The sequence below is a fragment of the Myotis davidii genome, unplaced genomic scaffold, assembly GCF_000327345.1.
Source record: "Myotis davidii unplaced genomic scaffold, ASM32734v1 scaffold332, whole genome shotgun sequence".
In the NCBI taxonomy this organism is placed as follows: domain Eukaryota; kingdom Metazoa; phylum Chordata; class Mammalia; order Chiroptera; family Vespertilionidae; genus Myotis; species Myotis davidii.
The window spans coordinates 7,597,580-7,620,023 of record NW_006285779.1 but is presented as its reverse complement, the minus strand read 5'-3'; the positions used below and the strand labels follow the sequence as shown (position 1 = coordinate 7,620,023).

Below are 22,444 nucleotides of genomic sequence, written 5' to 3'. Positions count from 1 at the left end.
AAGTCTTTAATCATTTTGAGTTTATTTTTGTGCATTGTATAAGTTGGTGGTGTAGTTTCATTTTTTGGCATGTGTCTGTCCAATTTTCCCACCACCATTTATTGAAGAGACTATCTTGGCTCCATTGTGTGTTCTTGCCTCCTTTGTCGAATATTAATTGAGCATATTGGTTCGGGTCAATTTCTGGGCTCTCTATTCTATTCCATTGATCTATATGCCTATTCTTGTGCCAGTACCAGGCAGTTTTGAGAAGAGCTATATCTATCTCATTGACTGATGTCATCTATATCAAACACTTGGCACAGTGCCTTGCACATAGTCAATAACTATTAACTATGATTATTAGTTATTATGATTGTAAATTAGCTCCTCTACACACACACACACACACACACACACACACACACACACACACCCTCCCTCCTCCTGTGGACCTATAGGTTTTTTCTCTTTCTAGACCCAATGAAAAATGTAACATTGTCTTTTAGCATTTTCTCTGAGCCTGAATTAGATTTTTTTAGAGTTTTTAATACTCTGATACAGTAACTTCCTCATTTCATCCCTTTCTTACTCCTGCCCTCTTTGCATAGTACATACTAGACTGGGACTCAGAATGTCAAGGGTGTCCGTGAACAGATCACCATGGAGAACCTGATCATCCTTGTACAAGTACATATTAGTAGAACCAGCACATACGCATGCAAGCCTGTTTCCTCCTCTGGAGAAGACTGAGCTGGGCTGTAGTATATTTGACTGGTGTTTATTTTCATCGTGCAGAATCTATTATATTGATATATCCTTTCAGATTAATGGAACATTCCAAGTAAACATTCCACCAGTTTTGCTTGGGTATACTTGGAGTAAGACTTCTACATCTCCTAAAGAAGATCATAATGGGCAGAATTTAAAAGAATGTACCTTTTTAAATATTTTTGCTACCATTGAACCTCAAATATCATATGTCACCTGTAATCCAGAACTAGACAAGGTATGTTTTACTTTGAATTATTTTTATATATACTATCAAAGAAGTGTAAAGTATTTTAAAAACCAATAACAATAATTTCAAAGCTAGCAAAAAAACAAATATTGGTTCTTAATATTTCCCTGTGGGAACAATATGTATGGTACAATATTGAAATATTTTAAACTTGATTTTAGTTTTCAGATCAAGTAGATGTTTTGGAGAGAGCACACATTTTTGCAAAAAATTGTAAGGCAGTATTTCCCAACCGAAGAATCACAACAACTGTTTTTAATCATGATGGGATACAAATCTTAGTAACAAGATATATCAAGGCATTAAATCCACCTCAACAACTCCTGGATATATTTCTTCGTGATTCCAGTGCAACACTTGTAAGTTATGTTTATTTTAGTCGTTTTATTAAGATGTAAATCACGTACCATATAATTAACCCATCTAAAGTGTTCAATTCAATGATTTTTAGTATCTTCCCAGAATTGTGCAACCATCTCCAGAGTAAATTTTAGGCATTTTTATCACTCCAAATTTATATTTTTAAACTTGTTTATTTTTTAATATTAATTTTTAGGATAAGTTTGTTACTAAAATTGTTTTGCCTTCAAAGACAGTTTCAGCCCAGCCATTATGGTTCAGTGGTTGAGCATCGACCTATGAACCAGGAGTCAATTCCTGGTCAGGGCACATGTCCGGGTTGCAGGCTCGATTCCCAGTGTGCAGTGTGTAGGAGGCAGCCAATTAATGATTCTCTCACATCATTGATGTTCCTCTCTCTCTCTCTCCCTTTCTTTCTGAAATCAATAAAAATGTATGTAAAAAAAGAACAACACAAAAACCCCAAAGATAGCTCATGAGAGAAAAACCATCTATGTTGCAATGTGTCCTCCTGAGCCCCAGATGAAAGACCTCTCTGCCCCCCTTTATTTCTGCCCACTTGGACTAGAGGGGCACTGTTGCTACACCACTTCACGTGACCATACTAGTTTCACAACTTTCCTATCAAACTTGGAAAAATGTCACAAAAATTTCTTTGACTTTGAGGCAAAATAAAAAGTTATGTACCAAAAGGGATTGTGTTCTTCTAAGGATTGCTTCTCATTGTTTGTGGGAATGAAGAAAACTATATTATTCTATATAAACTGTGAACATAACACTTTCCACCCCACCCCCTTGTGACTTATGCCCATCTGTTTACCAGCTGACAAAAGAGAAATATATTCAACATTTAATTTTATATAAAATGAAGATTTATTCATTATAGATGTGAAAGAGGATATAGCTTCTTCCACTTTGAGAAAGGAAAATAAGAAGCCAGAAGTATAAGTCTCCCTTTTAAGAAAAAAGTAAGCTTTGATTAAAAGGCATGTATGAAAAATCATACCTTTTGTTTATTGTGGTTGGATTGAGTCAATTGGCTCTCCGCAGAATATTTATTTGACCAGTATAAAACTCCCTTAGCTAGACTCTGTAAGCTAAAATAAAATTTCTAATTTAGGTTGCCTTTTATTACACTCTGCTTTTCCATCCTGAGTTTCTTCCTTCCTATGTTTCCTGACACCCAGAGTCCAAAGAGTGCTCTTAGATATACTGCAAAGACAATATTTGTGTGTGCTTTTATTTATTTATTTTTGTTAATCCTTACTCAAGGATATTTTTTCCATGGATTTTTAGGAGGATGGGAGGGGTAGAGACAGAGAGAAACATCGATGTGAGAGAGACACATTGATTGGTCGCCTCTCCTGCATGTGCCCCTTCCAGGGCCGGGGATGGAGCCTGCAACCCAGGTATGTGCACTTGACTGGAATCAAACCAGAACCCTTCAGTCCTTGGGGCCAACGCTCTAACCAAAGAAAGAGCACTGCTAGGGCATATGTGTATATTTTTTAAAATATGTAAATCCTAGCTCCTTTGCTTGTCACAGACTATGAACCATTAGGGTATAGGAGGTGATAATAGATCATAAATGGTGGCTATTGTAAATTAAAGAAAATGTTAGTGAATTTTCTCTGTTAACTCATTATTTATTTGTATCTTTTTCTCTTCTACGACTTTAAAAGACTGAATCCTTGTCTCTCTAGTCCGGGGGGCCGGGGCGGGGGGAGATAATTAACAGTATAATTTCTGTTGCTTGAGGAAGCAGACTATACCAATATCTTCCTGCTACAGCAGCTCATAACAGCTTATATTAATTAAAATAATTCTGATTTTGAACCTGAAAGCAAATCAAACTTATGCTATTCTTCAGCATATTTTTTCAATTTTAACAGTTATATTCTAAAGTATATATGTAATGTGTCATGTTTGAAATTGTAAGAATTTATTACAGTGAAATGCAATGGTTAACAGGCACACTCTGGAGTCAGGCCAATTTGGGCTTATTCCTAGAGACCCCACATATAATGTTAGCTGTGTGACTCTGAGCAAGTTACCCTAGCCCAGCCGTGGGCAAACTATGGCCTGCAGGCCGGATCCGGCCCGTTTGAAATGAATAAAACTAAAAAAAAAAAAGACCATACCCTTTTATGTAATGATGTTTACTTTGAATTTATATTAGCTCACACAAACACTCCATCCATGCTTTTGTTCCGGCCCTCCGGTCCAGTTTAAGAACCCATTGTGGCCCTCGAGTCAAAACGTTTGCCCACCCCTGCCCTAGCCTCTTCTGTAAAACAAAAATAATAATAGTATTTATTTCATAAAATACACTAAATGTAATGATAATGCATAGAAAGCATTATGGTGGGCATACAGTATGCACTCAGTAAATATTATTTAATATTATTCTAGGACCTCATTGCTCATTTTGTATCTTTGATTCCTCTTATGCCTGACCTGGATGAAAATGATGGTTTTGATATATGGATGACATCAGAGGTAACAAATGACATTTTATAATTAAAATTTATAGTATTCCTTATTTGTTTTTCCTCTTAAAGAAACCTGTTTATTATATGTAGTATTTTGCCTTATGAAATTTGAAATCATTTGATAATTTAATAAATAATTTTCAGTTCTAGTAACAACTTACAGAAATAATTCTGAAAAACCAAAAATCTTACTCAGTGTTACAAGTGGTAGCTCATGAATATTTTGATTGAATTGAAATTTCTGGAGTACAATATTATGACAGTCTCAAGAGATAAATATGGCTTGTCACTATGGATCCTGATGTCTAGGGCAAATGCCACTACTTGCCAGGTTTCCGAGTCTCCCCACATCTGAATGAAGAGCTTGTATAGCAATGCTGTTTCTTAGCACCTGGATTAAAGTTCTCCTTAGATTGCTCGCCAACTAAAATACAAGCGCCATGCAATTTTGGGGGTGTATTTATACTAAAATATTTGTTTATCTGAAATTCAAATTTAGAGTTGGGCTTTCTATTTTCCCCTCAAAATCTGGCAACCTTAGAGCACTTCTTCTATTCCATCTTACATAATATTTAGTTGCTTTTAGATTGACCCAACATCCATACTCTGTACATATACATCCCAAGTTAATCTCCTTGAGTTAACAAGAAGACTTTATTCTTATTTATTTTTATATTTATCATTTATACACTGCTTTAAATTTCACAAGCATTCCGTAAATATTTTAAGTGGAAAATATTAGTACAATGGGAGCCTAAGAGAGAGGCACTTTCCATCTGGAACTGATAGTCCTAGAGCATACCTAGAATGTTTTAGGGGCTAGATTTGAGCTGAATTTGATTTAGGGGGCACAGGGTTAACTTCATAGGTAGGTTACTCTGTCTTTGGCTTAGTGATAACCAGGGAGACACAAGCATGTGGTCCTAGTGACTCAGTGATTCCAACCTGGTAGAACTCAAAGAGGTGTCATTAACTCGACTCTCCTGAGACTCTTTGAACTAATCAGAATGTGTTCAGGGATATTATGATCCTGAAGAACATTGAAAGAGAGCCTCTAATGTAACTAAAAATAACTATTCAAGCAAATACTACCAAGTACTCCTTGCCCCTATGTTCCAAGTTAACGTTCTCTCCTCCTAATGCCCATTGTGGCCCTGGCAAACTGCGGCTCGCGAGCCACATGCACATGGGCCACAAAATTTCAATCGCATTTTATGTGCGCGCCCGCACGTGGTATTTTGTGGAAGAGCCACACTCAAGGGGCAAAGAGCCGCATGTGGCTCGAGAGCTGCAGTTTGCCGACCAGGGCCCTAGTGTTTTATCAGGCAAATGGTGCCGGAACTTTCAGCTTTGCAGTTGTCCTAGTATTAATTACGTTACTTAGCTTTCTCTCCCTCACTTTTTTGTTGTTGTTCTTGTTACTTTTGTTTTGCCTTAGCGCTGCATCAGTTTGGCTATTGGGAATAAGGAGGAGCATGCCATACTTCTCTGTAATTTCTTTTTGTACTTCGGAAAGAAAGCTTTGGTCCTCCTAGGAACCTCAATTTTAGAAGTGAGTGCTGGAGTTAATATTTAAATAGTGTAAGTAAAAAGAATTAGCTATCAGCTGCAAGTTTAAAAGACTGCAGCCCCAGTTTTTCATCTTTTCACAAGCTAATTAAGGGATTTTGTGGGCAAGCAATTATTTAAGAGGATAACGTTGGTTCATCAAAAGTTATACAGTGTAAAGGATGACTTCCTTTTGTTTTTCTCCTCTAATAATGGTACTACTTCATGGGGTTACTAGAAATATGAAATCACATAGTAAATATATAGCATTGGGAGAGCACTTACTCATGGTGAGTGCTTAGTAGCGGTGATGGTGGTGATGTAGCAGTAGTTGTAGTGGTTGTTAACCACTGTCATCACCATTATCTTCAGATGTTTCTAATATTATATTTTAAGATCCTTAAGAAATACATCTCCCTATTCTCCATTGCTCAGTTTTTACTTGTACAAATAGACCAGAAATTCATGTTCATATCTGAAATTTTAACAACTTAATTATATACGGTATTCATACCTCCAGAAAGCTGTCTTCATTCTAACTGTTTCTACTTCAAGCTGAATATATTCATCAGTGTCAAAATTTCCAGTCTTGTTTTATGGTTGTTGGTTTTGTTTTGTTTTTTCATGATCATATAGTTCTCTATATTTCCTTGACAGCTTGTTTCTGTGTCACGATTGTGTTAGCTAAAAGCCTATTGGTAATTTCCCCATATGTTCCTGTTGTTGCTCTAAGTGCCGCTAGATGGCAACAAACAATAAACAGTATTTCAACCAACGATTGCTTTTAGACCTGAGTCAATATCCTGGGTGGCACCTCTCAGCTCTGTGGTTGAGGTGAAGCCTCCTCTTCACTGTAAAGGAGACGCACACTGTCATAAAGAACAAGAGCTTTGAAGTCAGGGAAACAAGGCTATACAGCGCAGTGTTAAGAGTATGGGTTTGGGGGGCTGGTCAGAGAGGGTTTTAAAACCCAGTAATGCCATTTACTAAGTGTGAGATCTCATCCTTTGCTACTTTCTGAGGTTCAGTTATCTCTTTCCAAAACAGGAATAATACCACTACTGTTCCCCTAGACAAGCTCCTTAACCTCTGATTTTTTTATCTGAAAAATAGTATAATCATCATCCCTACCTCACAGAATTTGGAGTGAATCAAAACAAGAAAATTAGTGTTAATGCTGAGTAGATTATTTGATGCACACAAATACTCAATAAATGGCAAATAGTCATTATTATTACCTGAAATTTTTATTCTTTGCTAAGAAATATTGTCACTTCAAAAGGTATGTGCAGAGAAATATCGTAACATAATGACTTTTATTCTTCAAATGGTTTCCTGATCTTGTTCTCAAAATTAATTTAGTGGCTTTTTTACTTCACTTGGCTTTTTGAGAGCCTTAGGCCAGTTTCTATTCCCTAACTCTGCTTGGTGTTCACCCCTAGTCTCCTAAGTATATTCTACTCAAAGCAGGGCTGGTTCATATAGCACCATCGTGTGAATTAGACAACAGTGTCCCAACCCCCATATACTTTCGGACCAGCTGTTGGGAAATCGCTGTGAGGGAACTCCTGCAGGACCATACAGGGCAGCACTGGCTCAGAAGTCCTGTCATTTGCATCCTCATGCCAGCCTGGGCCTAAGGATTTTTGGAGCTCTGGCTTCTTTCCTTTCCAAAAAATTGTAAAAGCCCTGGAAAACGCTTTCAGAAATCAACAAGGTCACATGCTTACATAGTAATTTTCACATTAAAAAGTATGTTAATTACTCAACCAAATGACTTTACCTTCTTTTCCTCATACAGGGGCGTGTAGCTTATGTATTAACTCATGAAACTGATGAATATTTGCTTTGGAATCCATTAACTGGTCAATGTCATAGGCAGTTTGACCCATTTTGTCCTTTACAAAGTGTAGACTGTTTGTTTGATGATGGAAATGTAAGTAATGGGGAGAAATCTTACTCTGAGCTATCTCCTTGAGTCAAATCAGTGATCCTCCACCCTATCCATTGGAATCATGTGAAGAACTTTGAAAATATATAAAAGTTTAATTAGAATCCCTGGGTTGTGGGGCCAAGAAAATATTTTATCCCTAAAGCTTCCACCCTATAATTCTGTAGTGCCTCCAGTGTTGAGAACCAGTGAGCAGTCTAATGCTCATGTAAGCCTGGCATGTCTTTAACTTCTACCTCAGAATCTCCCTTGGCTTCTGCCACTTCATTGGGTAGCAGGGCTGTAAAATTTTGCTTCACCTAACCAGCCATGGGCTTTGGGCTCCCAGGGGTCTGTGCTGATTTTATGTTAATGTTTTAATAGGTCTGGTTTAATATTCAACAAAATAGTACACCAATGGCTGTATATTTTGACTATTCAAAGGAAAGTTTCTGGAAACAGCTGCTGCCAAAAAATTTGCAAGGGACACAAATACAAAGCATACAGGTAAACATATTTTTCCAGGTGTGTCAGTATCAAAGTTACCCTTGGTTCTAATCTTTACTAGTTGTGACGCTCTTGTTATGTTTATATAGCTGATTGTTTATTGACTCATTTGGCAATATTAATAAAATCTAGTTTTCCCTGCCATCCATCTTGAAAAAATGGGAAGGAAAGTGGCAGACTCACTGTCTAAGCCTTGGAGGCAGACCAAAGCACAGACCTAAGTTCAGGAACTGACTCAATCACCAAATGGGTCAGCCAGTACACCTGTGACATACCCAGTGTCCCTTTATACTCAGTATCCCAAAGTCCATCTCTACAGCTGTTTGAGGGTTGAGGGTCATGGTATGGCAGGCTGCAGGCAAGTGAAAAATCCAAAAACTACGAGTTATGAGCCCAGGGGGAGAGAGGGAGATGAGATAAAGAGCAATAGGCAGAAGACATTTTATAGAAGCAGAAACTTGAATGCTCTACCTTGCCCATAACCAAGGAAATACAATTTAAAACATGCATAAATTTGACAAAAATATTTTTAAGTGTGACCATACCAAGTGCTGGCAATGGGGCAGAGAAGTGGTGCGAGCATACATTACCCCAAGCAGTTTAGAAAGCATTATGATATCTGTAAAGTTGAAGATGCTCAACCCTTGATTGCTCCAATTCAACTTCTAAATATATACCCTATAGGAACTTATCAGGGAGACAAGCACAACAGTGTTCATTACAGAATTGCTTGAAATAGAAAAAAAGGAAACAATTCATCAACTAGAAAATCACTATATGAGTTGTGAAGTATTCATACTATGAAAACTTCTGTACAGCAGGAAAAGAATGTATGAACCAATTTACAATAGTTCCCAACTTGACCGTACATTCATTGCATCAGGATCTCCGAGGGAGGGTAGAACCCGCACATCAGTATTATGTAAAGCTCCCAGGTGATTCCAGTGTGCAACCAGAACCACTGACTCAGAGCCATGTACATCATGAATGAATATTAAAGATGTAATATTAAGCAAAATAGAGAAGATGTCAAAGGACACATACAATACAAAGCCATTTACCTGAAGTTTGAAAATTGTTATTTATGTATATATATGTAGTAGTAGTATAAAAGCATTTTTATGAAAGATAAACACCAAATTTAATTTAAAGGTTACTTTTGGGGAAATAAGAAAGGAATGAAATCAAAGAGAGGTACACAGAGTACTTCAAGTTTATCTGTACTGTTTTACCTCTTTTTGAAAAATCTAAATCAAATGAGGGAATGCAAAAGATTATATAAAACTAGGTTGTAGGTATGTTGTGTGGATGTAGATTACATTAGTCTCTGTGCTTGTCTGTATATTTGAGACAGTTTACAATATCAGAAAGAATGCATGGTCGTTTGGGGGAAAAGATCAAATAGTACCAAAGCATACAAAGTGATGAGTTTTACCCGAGCTGGTTTGGCTCAGTGAATAAAACTCAGCCTGTGCATCGAAGGGCTCTGGGTTTAATTCCAGTCAAGGGCACGTACCTTGGTTGCAGGCTCCTCCCTGTCCTAGGCCCTAGCCAGCCATGGGCAAACTACGGCCCGCGGGCCGGATGCGGCCCGTTTGAAATGAATAAAACTATTGAAAAAAAAGACCGTACCCTTTTATGTAATGATGTTTACTTTGAATTGATATTAGTTCACACAAACACTCCATCCATGCTTTTGTTCCGGCCCTCCAGTCCGTTTAAGAACCCATTGTGGCCCTTGAGTCAAAAAGTTTGCCCACCCCTGCACCTAGGCCCTGGTTGGAGGCGTGCAGGAGGCAACCTATTGATGTGTTTCTCTCACATCAATATTTCTCTCTGTCTTTCCCTCTCTCTTCCACTCTCTCTAAAAATCAACGGAAAAATACTCTCGAGTGAAGATTAAAAAACAAATTAAAAAAAGAGAGACGAATTTCTCTCCTTTTCCACATCTTTTTCCCATGTGCATCCTTCTAAACATTCTCCATGCAGCTACAAGCATATATTTATATGCTTTATATATGTATATATGTATAAATACACATATATTTATATATTTCCCGTTTATAAAGTTATTTTAAAGAGGGGAAATGTGCTTATCTCTCTTGAGAAAACCACATTTACAGCGTCCACAGGCCATATCTTGCTTTTCCCATCGCAAGGCTGTGAGTGAGGCATTATTGTCTTCTAGGAGAGAATGATATATTTAGAGATGAGGTGGTTTTTTGTTTGTTTACTATTTATCGTTCCATTATTCATTCAGGTAATATTTATTGAATGCCTGCTATGAACCAGCGTATGTTAGGTATGGCTACCACAGGGAGAAATGTCTCTTGGGACGCGTGTTCTAGAGAAAGAAACAGCAGGAAACGAGCACTTTCGGTGCAGAGTGATAAGTGCTATCACAGAAATGTGGGTTGGAAGGCATATAGCAGGGGGCCTGATGGGAAGGAGAGGTGCAGGGGCTTCCTAGGGGGCGGGGGCGGGGCGGGGGTGATGATCAGCACAGTGAGGAAGGGGGAGCAGGAGCTGGCCTAGAACCGTCAGGGAAGAGAATGGTCCCCGCAGAGAGCAGGAACAGCAGGCATGAAGAGGTGCAGTAGCTAGGCGCTGTCAGTCAGGGAGCTGAAAGGCCAGCTTGGCTGCTGCCAGGGAGCGAGCAGAGAGGAGCTCTGGGGTGAGCGGAGTCCTGGTAGGGATTTGGGCCTTTATCCTCAGGGCAATCAGAAACTAACATTACCAAGGCAAGGGCTGCCATAATCATGTGCTTTTAAAAGCCACTCTGCCTCAGGGAGGAATCTAAACCTTTTGCCAAGTTGAATCGATAAATGTAAAACTCATAGTTGCCTAAATCTCTACTGATTTCTTGCCCTTGATCTTCTGCCTTACCACACATCACAATACTCCTATCTATAGTGAACACTATGTTTATTATCACAATAGAGAACACAAATTTGAGTGTGCATAATGAGAATGTGGGGGTTGAGAGATGAGTTAACAAGAAAGTCTTCTTGAAGTTTTAACGATGTGAATTCACTGAAAGAAAGGGGTCTTTGCCAGAAAAAGAAAGTGGATTAACACCCATAAATGTGTCAAGTCAATGTAACCCAGGCCTCTTCTCAGGCCTGAAGGGGACCTAACTAATCCATAAATTGCCTGGATTGGGGGTTGGGAAAGAGGGAGGGAGGGGGTGGGGAGAGGGACATGGGTTGGAGGGGACATGGTTGGTGACAGCAATCAGGGAATTCAGGCCCTGTCCTGTCTGGAATAGTTGGTGGCCCCTGCAAGGTGATGCTGGATTTCATACTTCTCTCCCATCTCCTGCCATGTTCCTCCCTGTTTCCTCATTTAGTGGTTCTCCAACCATGGCAGGCACCAGAACCACTGGAGGGCTTGTTGAAACACGAATTGCTGGGCCTTAGCCTCAGAGTTTCTGATTCAGGGGGTCTGAGGTGGGGGCAGAGAATCGGAATCTCTAATTCCGATCATCACCTGACAGACTGAGCCTTCTCAAATCACTCCTGAAATTTTCTAGGACCTAGAGGCCTAACAAGTGTTGCCCCCTTTTTAAATCACAACCTTCATTCCACTCATGAGGGAGAAACATCTGTTCCTGTCTCTCCATCTGCCTCCATGCCTCAGCTCAGAAATACCCAAAGTAAAAACTGTGAATTCAGCACTTTCCTCTAATTCCTGTGAGCCCTGCAGGGAGGGGAGAGCTGGGTTTAGGATGGGGGTCGGGTACACTTGAGAAATCCTGCCCTCCTCCCTGCAAATCCTACTGTCGGGGGAAACATGGTGGAGCATTGCTCTCTGCTATAGGTGGGGCGCCTGAGGAAAGGTTTGGAAACGGGAGATTGAAATGGACTCTGTGTGTGTGTGTGTGTGTGTGTGCTCTTGCCAGGTGAAAGAAGCAAATACACAAAGAATAAAGATGATAAACCATGTTAAAGGACTGATAATAATATCTGATATTTATTGAGCAATGTGTGCCAGGTTTTACATGTATTACTTTATTTTAAAATTGTCACAAACCCCCAGAGAAGTAGGAACTATTATTGTCCCTCTTTTAAAGAAGAGGGTCCTAATATGAGGTGACAGGAGAAGATTTGACTTTGGGTGGTGGCCACACAGTACTATATACAGATTTGTAACATAGAAATCCACACATGAACTCTATATGTTTATATTGACCATATCACCCCAATCAATTTAATAAATAATAAATTTTAAAGTGATTTTAAATAAAATTTTAAAAAAGACATGGTGACTGAAACTCAGACAGCTTAAGTAACTTCACCAAGGTCACAGTTAATAACTGGAAGATACCTGTGCAGCTGCCAAAGATTTTCAGTAATAATCATGCCAAATGCTTGTTGGAATAAATGAATGGGGGCAGCAGATTTGTCTTACCCATGAATAACCTATTTTGTGAATCCATCTCCCCTCCTATGTTCTGGTGAAGTAGTTACAAAATCAAAGAAAACACTGTGATCTATGTTACCTTTGTGCCTCTGTGATTCTGGCTTTTCAACACATGAGAGAGGTTTGGGTTCCCTGTCCTTATAGTTAGCACTACAGATGTGACTGTGATGGAAAATTGGTCTCCCTAGAATCTTCTCTAACTTTCAGTTGTCTTTATTTCAGCCTGAAGAAATCATTTATTCTGATACTAACAAAACCATGGTAGATGATCTGAAGAACAGGTATGTTCTGTAAAATTACATTGGGATTACCAGGTTTTCTCCCTAATCTCTCATTCAGCCACCTTTTTTTAAAAAAAATTTTTTATTAGAGTTTATTTGAGCCAAACTAACAACATATGTTGAATAGTAAGACCTTAAATACTCCCTCAGCCACCTTTTAAAAAAATATATTTTTTTATTGATTTCAGAGAGGAAGGGAAGAGAGAGGGAGAGAGAGTGATAGAAACACCAATGATGAGATGTTTGGCTGCCTCCTACATGCCTCCCACTGGGGACCAAGCCTGCAACCCAGTATATGCCCTGATCAGCAATCAAACTGTGACTTCCTGTTTCATAGGTTGGTGCTCAACCACTGAGCCACACCATCCGGGCTCATTCAGCCACCTTATAGTCTTCTTGTTACTGGTCCATAGATCAAATGCTGAACACTTCAAAAAGCCAAAACTAAAATTGTCAGAGTTTGGAGTAAAGAAAGGTTTATTGATTGAGAGAGAAGATGCCAACCGAGAAGATGGGAACCCTAGTAGTTTCTCAAATCCATTTTAAGAAAGTACAGAGTTCAGGCTTCTTTTATGTCAAAAGAAGGGGAAATGGGAGAGGCAAGAGGTGGTTGACAACCAACTGCAGACATCTGGGTACCAGCAGGAGTCTGAGGAAGACTAAAAAATGTCTAAATCTCTTTGTTCCCAGACTATTGACCCCAGCTGATGAATCTGGTCTTGAGGCTCCTGCAAATGTTTAATAAACAATCATTATTTTTGTACACATTTCCCCTATCTCTACTGGAGAGGCACCTCTGGCAAGGGGCTGTTTTTGTAAAAACTCAAGCTGCAAGCAGAATTCCTCTCATGATTAGCATGTCTATATGCAAGAACACGGCAGGCTTGAACACGATGGAGTCAGAGAAGTTTAGCATTTCACTCCGTTACACTCTAAACCAGTCTCTCCAAATACCGATTAGATTTAGCCACAGAAGCATGAAATGGAGATTGTAATAATTATTTCCATTGAGTCAACTCCTCTGCCATCCCAGATGCTCCTTGAAATGACAGGCAAAGTTAAAAATGGTTGCCTCTGATAAATACTGTAGGCTACTGTTGGGAAGTTCTCAACACAGACACCTGTTGAGCCTGTAGTAATAATGCTCTAGCTCAGCAGTCCTCAGCCTGTGGGTCGCGACCCCTTTGGCGGTTCAACGACCCTTTCACAGGGGTCACCTAAGACCATCCTGCATATCAGATATTTACATTACGATTCATAACAGTAGCAACATTACAGTTATGAAGTAGCAACGAAAATAATTTTATGGGTGGGTCACAACATGAGGAACTGTATTTAAAGGGCCAGAAGGTTGAGAACCACTGCCTAGCTAATACTTCTTGAAAGGACATGACGGTACATGGCCCACAACTTGGTAAAAATATCCAAAGTGGGTGGTAGAAACATCAGTATCGTCTCTCCTAGACTCTTGCCCTTACACACACACACACACACACACGCACACACACACACCCTAAGTTGTTGTTCAGTCAAGCCCAGAGGGCCACAATCTTTGCAGCAGGCCTTTCCTACTCCAGCTGTGTCAGAAGCTTCTAGATCTGACTGTCTCCAGTGACTCATGCTGACATAGCAGGCTGGCATGTTATCCACTGCCAACTAATCAAAACAGAACATGACACAAACCATTTTGACACTCTCTTCTTTTACTACCACCGCATATCCCCCCCTTCTTTTCTAATTCTTTTTTTTTTCTTTCTTTTCTAATTCTTAACAAAAAAAAAAAAGGAAGAAATGCAATTGGGAAATGGTTTCCAACTTCTGGTTTTCATCAGAATTGCGTCCTGAACTATTTAAATATATAGATGTCAGGGTCCCAGACCAGACCTATTGAATCCATATCTGGAGGTGAAACATTTTGATAAAGTTCTACAGGTGATTCTGATGCCTAGCCACTAATGAGTTAGTAAACTCAAAACTACTTAGTTACACTGAAGACTCAGCCAAGAGGGGACTCCCAGCAGCTTCTTCTGTAGCATACACTGGTTCTACACAGAGGACAGGCTTCCCAGGAGGGCCACATCAATCAGCCCACACTGTACCCCACCTCTCTCCCTTCCTGGAACAGTTCATCACCAGGCATTGTTTTGGGGGCGGGGTATACAGGCAAAAATCCCCACCCTTATGGAGTGTACATTGTTTTGGGGAAACTGATCATCATACTTACCAATCCAGTGACTCATTTCCTCCCAACTCTGCTTACTCAATTAACCGATCTAAGAAACATATCCTGCTAACATTGACCCAGACCAGATGTCTGAATTTTTGTAAAGGCAGTCTCTTGGAAACCCACTGTCTTATGTCAAAGGAGGGTCTTGGAGAGTAAGAATGTCAATCCAGTAGTCAGGTAGTCAAATCATACCCGGCAGGTAGCAGCCTACACGTAGGTAACTGGAAAAGAGATGTGCCTTTGACATCTTACTGCTGGATACCCCAGGAAGCTTCTTGCCTTCCCAAGCCAAGCAAGAGCCTGCTTCTTCCAGACTTGAATAATGTGAATGATGCAGATATTCCTAGCCATAGAGGTCTGGTTTCCTCCTAAATAAAAAAATATATATCATCCTCATGCTTAAGTAAAAGTTTAACGTGACAAAACTCTTCTCACATTTGTCATAAATATAATCATTGTAGGATTGAAAGGACTCTAAAATGTAAAATTATGGAATGGCGACCTAAGCAGCCAACACGTTGGAATCGACAATGTACTTCTATTTTGCGACACATTCTTCCTAAGCTAGAACTTGGCACTGAAAGATTTGTCTCCTCTGAAGAAGAGAGTGAATTTGAAAGACTATTACAATTTTATTGGGTTTGTATATGATGTAATACACTAATGTCATTTGTTTTATCTATGTTGTTAATTGCCAGGTAATAGTAATCTTAAATATCTCTGAAGTGCCTATCTTGATCCTAGATGATAGATGCTATGTCCTTAAAATGCATTTATTTATAGACCAAGAAATGTAAAATATAGTGAACAGCTCTTACTATGGCCACATTGCATGACGTTTCCTTGAATCAGTCTTATGTTGTATGATATGTAAACCACAAACTTTGGAAATGGATGCCCAAAAGAAAACCACCTGCAACTGAGAAACAAAAAAAATGGTCTCTAGATGGTAATAATAGAATGGATTTCCTGACCTTGGTTCTGGGCAAGAGGACTCCAAGCAAGCTTTAATATTTTCTATATTCAAATTACTCTCAAATTTATACACACATCCTCAGCTTCTCTCCTGACTTCTCTTATATATTTGCCAACACATTTGACATCATCCTAGATGATAAAAAGCCATCTAAAACTCATCAAGTCCATAACCAAACATGGTGGGCACTTGATATATATTATTAGAATCCTCCCTTTTCTTCCCCTACCCTACCCCTAGTTCTGGGAATCCTCTTACCTCCTCCTCCCTATGAACTGGTCCAGTGGGTTTTCAAAATGCCCAGCCTCCCAAGAGTGAGATTTCTACCCCCTGCCATCTCGTAGAATATGGCTCCTCTGAGAGAAGAAAGAAAGGAATCCATTGGGATTTGAGTACTTAGGTTGCCAGGGAAGGATCTGTAGTCACTATTCAAGAATAGGGAAGAAGTTGTTTTGTTTTGCTTAAAAAAAAAAAGAGTAAACTGATAAGCAAAATATAGTTAAATATATGGCAGGGTTTAAAACCTGGAATTCCTCTGTAAAATTATCTGACTACTTAATAATACACAATCATAAACCTGCACTAAATCCTGTAGCTAGGGTTCAAATCCTGTCTCAACCACTCACTAGCTTTGACCAAGTTATCTAACTTCTCTACATTTTCTACCCCATTGGGCAAGATAGACAGGGATAAAAATAATTATCTGATTTGTGGTTGCAAAGGCGAGGACAAAGTGAGGTAATATTTATCCTAGCATCCAGTAAATGTTTGTATATGTTAACCATTACTTGTATTCTATGTGCCCAGGCATTGTGCTAGGTACTGGGGTTGTACATTCACAGAGACTATGGGCTCTAGACTGAGCAGAAAACATGTACGTAATTGCAACATAGTTTATTATGTAAGCTAAGGAAGGACAGTGTACTATGCAACCATATAGAAAGAGCATGTGAACAGATTTAAGGATCAGGGAAAGCCTCCTGACATAAACAATCTCTGAGGCCTGAAGGAGGTTTAAGATTTGTCTTAGATAATTTTACATAGGTCTGTGTTCCATTACCCGTTAATGCTGTCGCACAGTTACCAGTTAATATAAATGGAATCAGTGTTAAATAAATTCTTCCAAAATGCTCACTTAAATCCCTCATTTGTAAGACCAAGTGATTTCCTTGTTGGCAGTTTGCTATTCTAGAAAGAGGGCAAGTATGTGGAATGCTAAGTGTGCAGGCTCTGGCCGCAGACAACCTGGCTCTGGTCCTCTCTGTAAAGTAGGGATTACAATAGAACCTACCATATAGGGTTGTTTGAGGATTAAATATGTATATGAAGCATTTAGCACTGTACCTGGAAATTAGTAAGCAACCACAAAATTATTATTTTATGACCCCAGTTTCTTTGAGGCTTCTGTAATCTTTTTGCATAAAATCACTTACATGATTGTAATGTGGGTTTACATGTTATTGTCTTTTGGTCTAGATTGCAGGATTTCCTATCCAGATGCCATACACTAATGTACAGACAGTGATTGATGCCATGTATCAAACTGGAATCCACTCCTCGGAATTTCCCCAGACAGAATTTGCTCTCGCCGTATACATTCACCCATACCCAAACAACATATTATCTGTGTGGGTCTATTTGGCTTCTTTAACTCGGCGACAGTGAAAAGGAAGAAGGGAAAGGGAAAAGTTGTACCCTGGGCTCTCAGACCAGAAGCAGCCAGAACTTTTCTGGTACTTTGGGATTTTGCTACCTCTCTTCCAGTCCAGCCAAGTGTGAACCCACTTTTTGGTTCACTTAAAGAGCTGGGCACCATGGAAACTCACTCCCTGAGTCCTTGAGGATGAGTCTAGATGACCTCTTCACCAGACACCTCTTCAAGGAAGACCCTGTCGGAAGTCTGGTGGCCTTGGATTTTATCCTAGGGAAGAAGCAATTCTGGCCCCTTTCTGTAAAGTCCGTGTTTCTCAAATTGTGAGCCTCATATTACCTCCATCAAAATCATCTGGAGAGCCCTGTTGAAAATGCAAATTCCCAAACCCCGCTCAAGGCCTACTGAGTCAGAACTTCTGGGAGTGGAGCTCCAGAATCTACAGTATTTTAAACAACCTCCCCAGGTAATTCTGATGACCTGTTAAGGGTGGTCTGCCTTACAGAATGTTATAATAATGAAAGTGAGGCTGGTGTGTTTGATGCTGGATCTGATGCAATTCCAAGTAGAAGTTATTCAAATAGAAACCCCAAGGTCATTGTCTCAAAGAATGATTTCACTGGTGAAGAAAAATAGGAAAACCTGCTATGTTGGGTTGAGGGCTGACGTCAGCTTCTGGGGGCTTCTCAACTTAGGATGCTACTGATGTGAAGTCTTTTCATCTCCATATATGTGTAAGGGATTCCCAGGAAACTAATGTGCTTTCCTGATTCTATGAAAAAAGGGAGAAAGTGGTTGTACCAAATCTCAGGGCTCCCTTTTCCTTAGTGAACAGCTCCCCATTATGCATCTGACACATTTCCTGCCGCTTTCTTTTCCCAGGGGTGGCCCCAAGGAGCCCATGGAGATTCTAGGAGCCCCTGGAGAAAGAGTGGTCAGGGATCTAAGTAGGAAGCACTGTACTTTCCGGTAGTTTTTTATTGTTTTGTGTTTAATTGAGAAAGGGTATTTATACAGATTACTTAAATGTTCTCTAACAACTTGTTTAAAAATATCAAAGGATACAGATTTTCAAAGTTTGAGGAGAGTAGTTTTACATGAGGGTAGGGTAAGAGAAAATTCACCTCTTGAATTGCAGGAGCACTGGAGCTTCTTGGGACACTCCCACGAGCAGAGAGCAGGGACCCCCAAACTCATCCTCAGGGATCCTTCAATTTATATCCTCTTCATAATACACCTGCATAGGCTGGTGCTAGAAAAGACCTTGTTTATTGGCAGAGATATTAGTTTTAGACCAAACGAGATTAAAAAAAATGTAGGGGTATGGGTGAAAGAATGCCTTATACTCCAATGTTAAAACCTAACTATGCACAAGAAAACTGATTAAATTTTTTGTTTTTATTGGAACAGTTGTGTTTAAATTATATATGAAGTTTTGTTATTAACAAGTCTCTCACTTTGATTGGGTAGCACAAGATGGTACCTATGGAAAGACGAGGTTCCCAGAGAAATGCTGCATTCATGCAGTTCATTTCCGTGGCACTTAGAATGTTTATATAGCTATTTTATTAGTTGTTTATGGTTATAGAATTGATAGGCCACTTAAGAGTAAGGTAGAAAGTGTTCATAGACAAGCATAGAGGCCTTTTTCTGTGTTATATGCATTTTTAACCTGTGTACTGTACGTTTCTTAACTAAATTTTTTTCCTAAAAATTGTGTAATTGCAATGAGCCATTTTTCATTTAAAAAATAAATTTTAAATGTAACATATAATTTTAAAGTTCTTTAAATCATTCCACAAATAACTGTAGAGCATTTTTACGTACCACACACTCCAGAATGCAGTTGTGTATTATCATATCATGTATTATGTACTGTATATAATTGTCTATGCTATGTTTTTATACAACTGACAGTCCAGTAGGTTTGTTTACTCAAACATGTGAATAATGAGTTGCACTAGGAAATTATGACAGCTATGACATCACTAGATGATAGGAATTTTTCAGCTTCATTATAATATGGGACCACTGTAATATATGTGGTCCATCATTGACTGAAACGCCATTATGCAGCACATGACTGTATATGTATAAAGAGATTTTTATTATAAAGAACTGGCTACGAGATTATGGAAGCTAAGAAGTCCCAAGATCTTCAGTTGACAACGTGGAGACTCAGCCAATGGTATAATTTCTAGTCTGAAAGCTGGCAGTCTTAAAATTCACAAAGTGCTATTATATTAGTTTGAGTCTAAAGATCCAAAAAGACCTATGTTCCATCTCAAAGCAATCAGGCAGGAGGAGTTCCCTCTCACTCACAGAAGGATCAGCCTTTTTGTTGCATTCAGGCCTTCAACTTATTGAATGAGGACTACTCACATTAGGGAGGTGTGATATTGTGATAGAATAAATATATATTTGATCTTTGTCCCCAGTTCCTGACATGAGAATTGTCCCCACTTCCTGAATCAGGGTTCTAAAATCCTTGGAATGTTCTGAGTGATAGGTTTGAGAGGTGTTATCTACTGATATTCATAATAAGTCTCTTCAAGCACACCTGAGTTTATGCTAATAAGGTGACTCTTGGTGGACCCCTAGATAGCTTCAGGATGGGGGCTTCTCCATGTAGGCTCTGGACATTACCTTATACCACCTCCCTATTACCTTGGCAGAAAATTAGAGGGTTCTGCTTGGAGGAAATGACCTATCAAAGAGAAAAGATTTGGGGTGGGGGCCTCCCAACCTAGGGATTCCTGAGAATCCCTTGATTCTTACAGTGAATCCTGTCATTCAATAAGCCCTATTCGTGTACTCAGAGATTATAATCATCTTTTTAATGCCCCACTTGTAAATTTGAACTGACAGCCATGGATCACCACATATCTGAGGAAATCCTCTAATATAGGAATCAAACATAACAAAAAAAAAAACCCATGATGAAACAGACAATGAATGCAGAGAGAAGAAAAATTGACTTAAAAGAAAACTTTAATATCCTTACAATAACAGAAATATCTGTAACAAGAACAGAATGCTATATATAAAAAAATCTGGGACCATAAAAGAACTGTTGGAAAATAGTAGAAACTTTAAATCCAATTTTTAAAAATCCAGAAAATGTGTTTGTATTGAAAGTTGTGGAAATCTCCCCCAAAAGAGAACAAAGGACAAAGAAAGGAATAATAGGCAAACAAAAAGAAAAAAATTTAGATCAGCTTAGGACATCCAAGATATGAATCATATGAGTTCCAGAGAGTGTGAAATAAGAAAATGGGAGAGAGAAAATTATGAAATTCCAGATAATCTCCTGAACAGAATATGTAAGTCTCAGAATAAAAGGCCCCACTGAGTACCTAGAATTATGAATGAAAAATGACCCACACCAAAATACATATTGTAAAACCAGTCACCAAGAACATAGAGGAATCTAGACAGAATAGGTTTCAGGTTTCTTATAAAATAAGAATCAGCCCAGCTGCAGTGGCTCAGTGGTTGAGCATTGACCTATGAACCAGGGAGTCATGGTTTGATTCCCGGTCAGGGCATATGCCCAAGTTTTGGGCTCGATCCCCGGTCGTGCAGGAGCCAGCTGATCAATGAGTCTCTCTCCATCATTGATATTTCTCTCCCTCTCCCTTCCTCTCTGAAATCAATAATAATATATTAAAAATAAATAAGGATCAGAACAATATCTGAAGCAAATCCAAAAAACAGAAAAATTTCTGAACAAATATCTCCCAGTGAATAACATCTTCAAAATAGAAACCATGAAAAACAACCTATCTATTTACACAATGATTAGTCCGTGACCCATTTTCCTGAAAGGGTTCTTAAACCCTGGACATTTAAGTTATTGGGAAGCCAAATTATTGTTATAAAGTTGCATAGTGCACATGAATTGAAACCTGAGGAGGTGGGTACTCTTTAAATGCCATTATAAATAGCATGGAGCTTTCAGCCTGTGTCCATCTCATCTCTAGGGAAATCCTGCAACTGAGATAGGTGAGGGCAGCCTTTCCCTAGACAATGCTGGGCTAGGCTGCCAACTTCTGCTTCTGAGTTTCCCTTGTCTTGCCATTGGTTCCTACAGCCCTGCTCTTCTGCACGTAAGCATGGTCTCACATATCTGCTGCTGTCCTTCAAGTGTATGATGTCATTGTCAAGTTCGCGTAACATACATTCATCACTTTATGGTAGTTCTTTATTGTGTGACTTTTGGAACAAAAGATTCTAACTAAAAGGGGTAGGGTTCTATGGTTTATTTTTTTAATATTAAAAGAGATTAATTACATTTTCAGAAAGATGAGGATCACTGTCCTGGGTTGACTATCCACTTCTGTTGTGATATTTCACCAAGCAGGTTAAAATACAGTTGATTAGATGTCAGCTCATCACATTTTAGGTCCCCCATTGCCTTATTTTTTTAAAAAATATATTTTTTTGATTTCAAAGAGAGAGAGAGAGAGAAACATCAACAATGAGAGAGAATCATTGATCAGCTGCCTCCTGCATGCCCCACACTGGGGACCAAGCCGGCAACCTGGGCATGTGCCCTGACGGGGAATCTAACGGTGACTTCCTGGTTCATAACTCCACGCTCAACCACCGAGCTGTGCCAGCCGGGCCGCATTTCCTTAATTGACGTTGGAGTGTTTCCACACTTGGGTAGTTTCCTGATATAGGACCACAGGTGGTTAATGACATCCACTATGGGATTGACCAACTAGGTTACTAAAGGTAATCTTCTTTCAAAGCTTTTAGGAGTCTCTAAAGCAAAGGAAATAAGGAAGGGGAAGAGATTATTCAGGTTTCTAGGAGTAGGTTTTAAGATGGAATTTAAAAGCAGAGTTTGACAAGAGAAAACGCTTGAGGGACTTTCGAAATGACCAGAGCACATATGGAGGAACGGGTAATTGCACCAAGCAGCCACAGGATGTAAGGAACTGCTGTGAGAAGAGGCCTTCTGAATCCATGATGCAAGGGTTTGTTGGTGGTGGTGTTTTGGTTAATCCTCACCCGAGGATATTCCCTCCATTGATTTTGGAAA

At 39.2% G+C, this 22,444-nt stretch overlaps 1 protein-coding gene across 3 annotated transcripts in view; it reads left to right on the top strand.

Moving 5' to 3' along the window:
- CC2D2B (coiled-coil and C2 domain containing 2B) overlaps window positions 1-18,657 on the top strand; it is a 22,867-nt gene extending 4,210 nt beyond the window's left edge. The window contains exons 3-10 of one of the 3 annotated variants that reach the window (XM_006756681.2): window positions 1,162-1,359; window positions 3,773-3,859; window positions 5,291-5,404; window positions 7,202-7,336; window positions 7,715-7,837; window positions 12,482-12,540; window positions 15,229-15,406; window positions 17,220-18,657. In XM_006756681.2, coding sequence (XP_006756744.1) covers window positions 1,162-1,359; window positions 3,773-3,859; window positions 5,291-5,404; window positions 7,202-7,336; window positions 7,715-7,837; window positions 12,482-12,540; window positions 15,229-15,406; window positions 17,220-17,408 — 1,083 coding nt within the window. In that variant the 3' untranslated portion in view covers window positions 17,409-18,657. Of the gene's footprint in view, window positions 1-818; window positions 989-1,161; window positions 1,360-3,772; window positions 3,860-5,290; window positions 5,405-7,201; window positions 7,337-7,714; window positions 7,838-12,481; window positions 12,541-15,228; window positions 15,407-17,219 lie in introns of those variants that run through there. The other 2 variants (XM_015559397.1, XR_001512687.1) reach the window with 2 other exon arrangements.
- The last annotated feature ends 3,787 nt before the right edge of the window (window positions 18,658-22,444 follow it).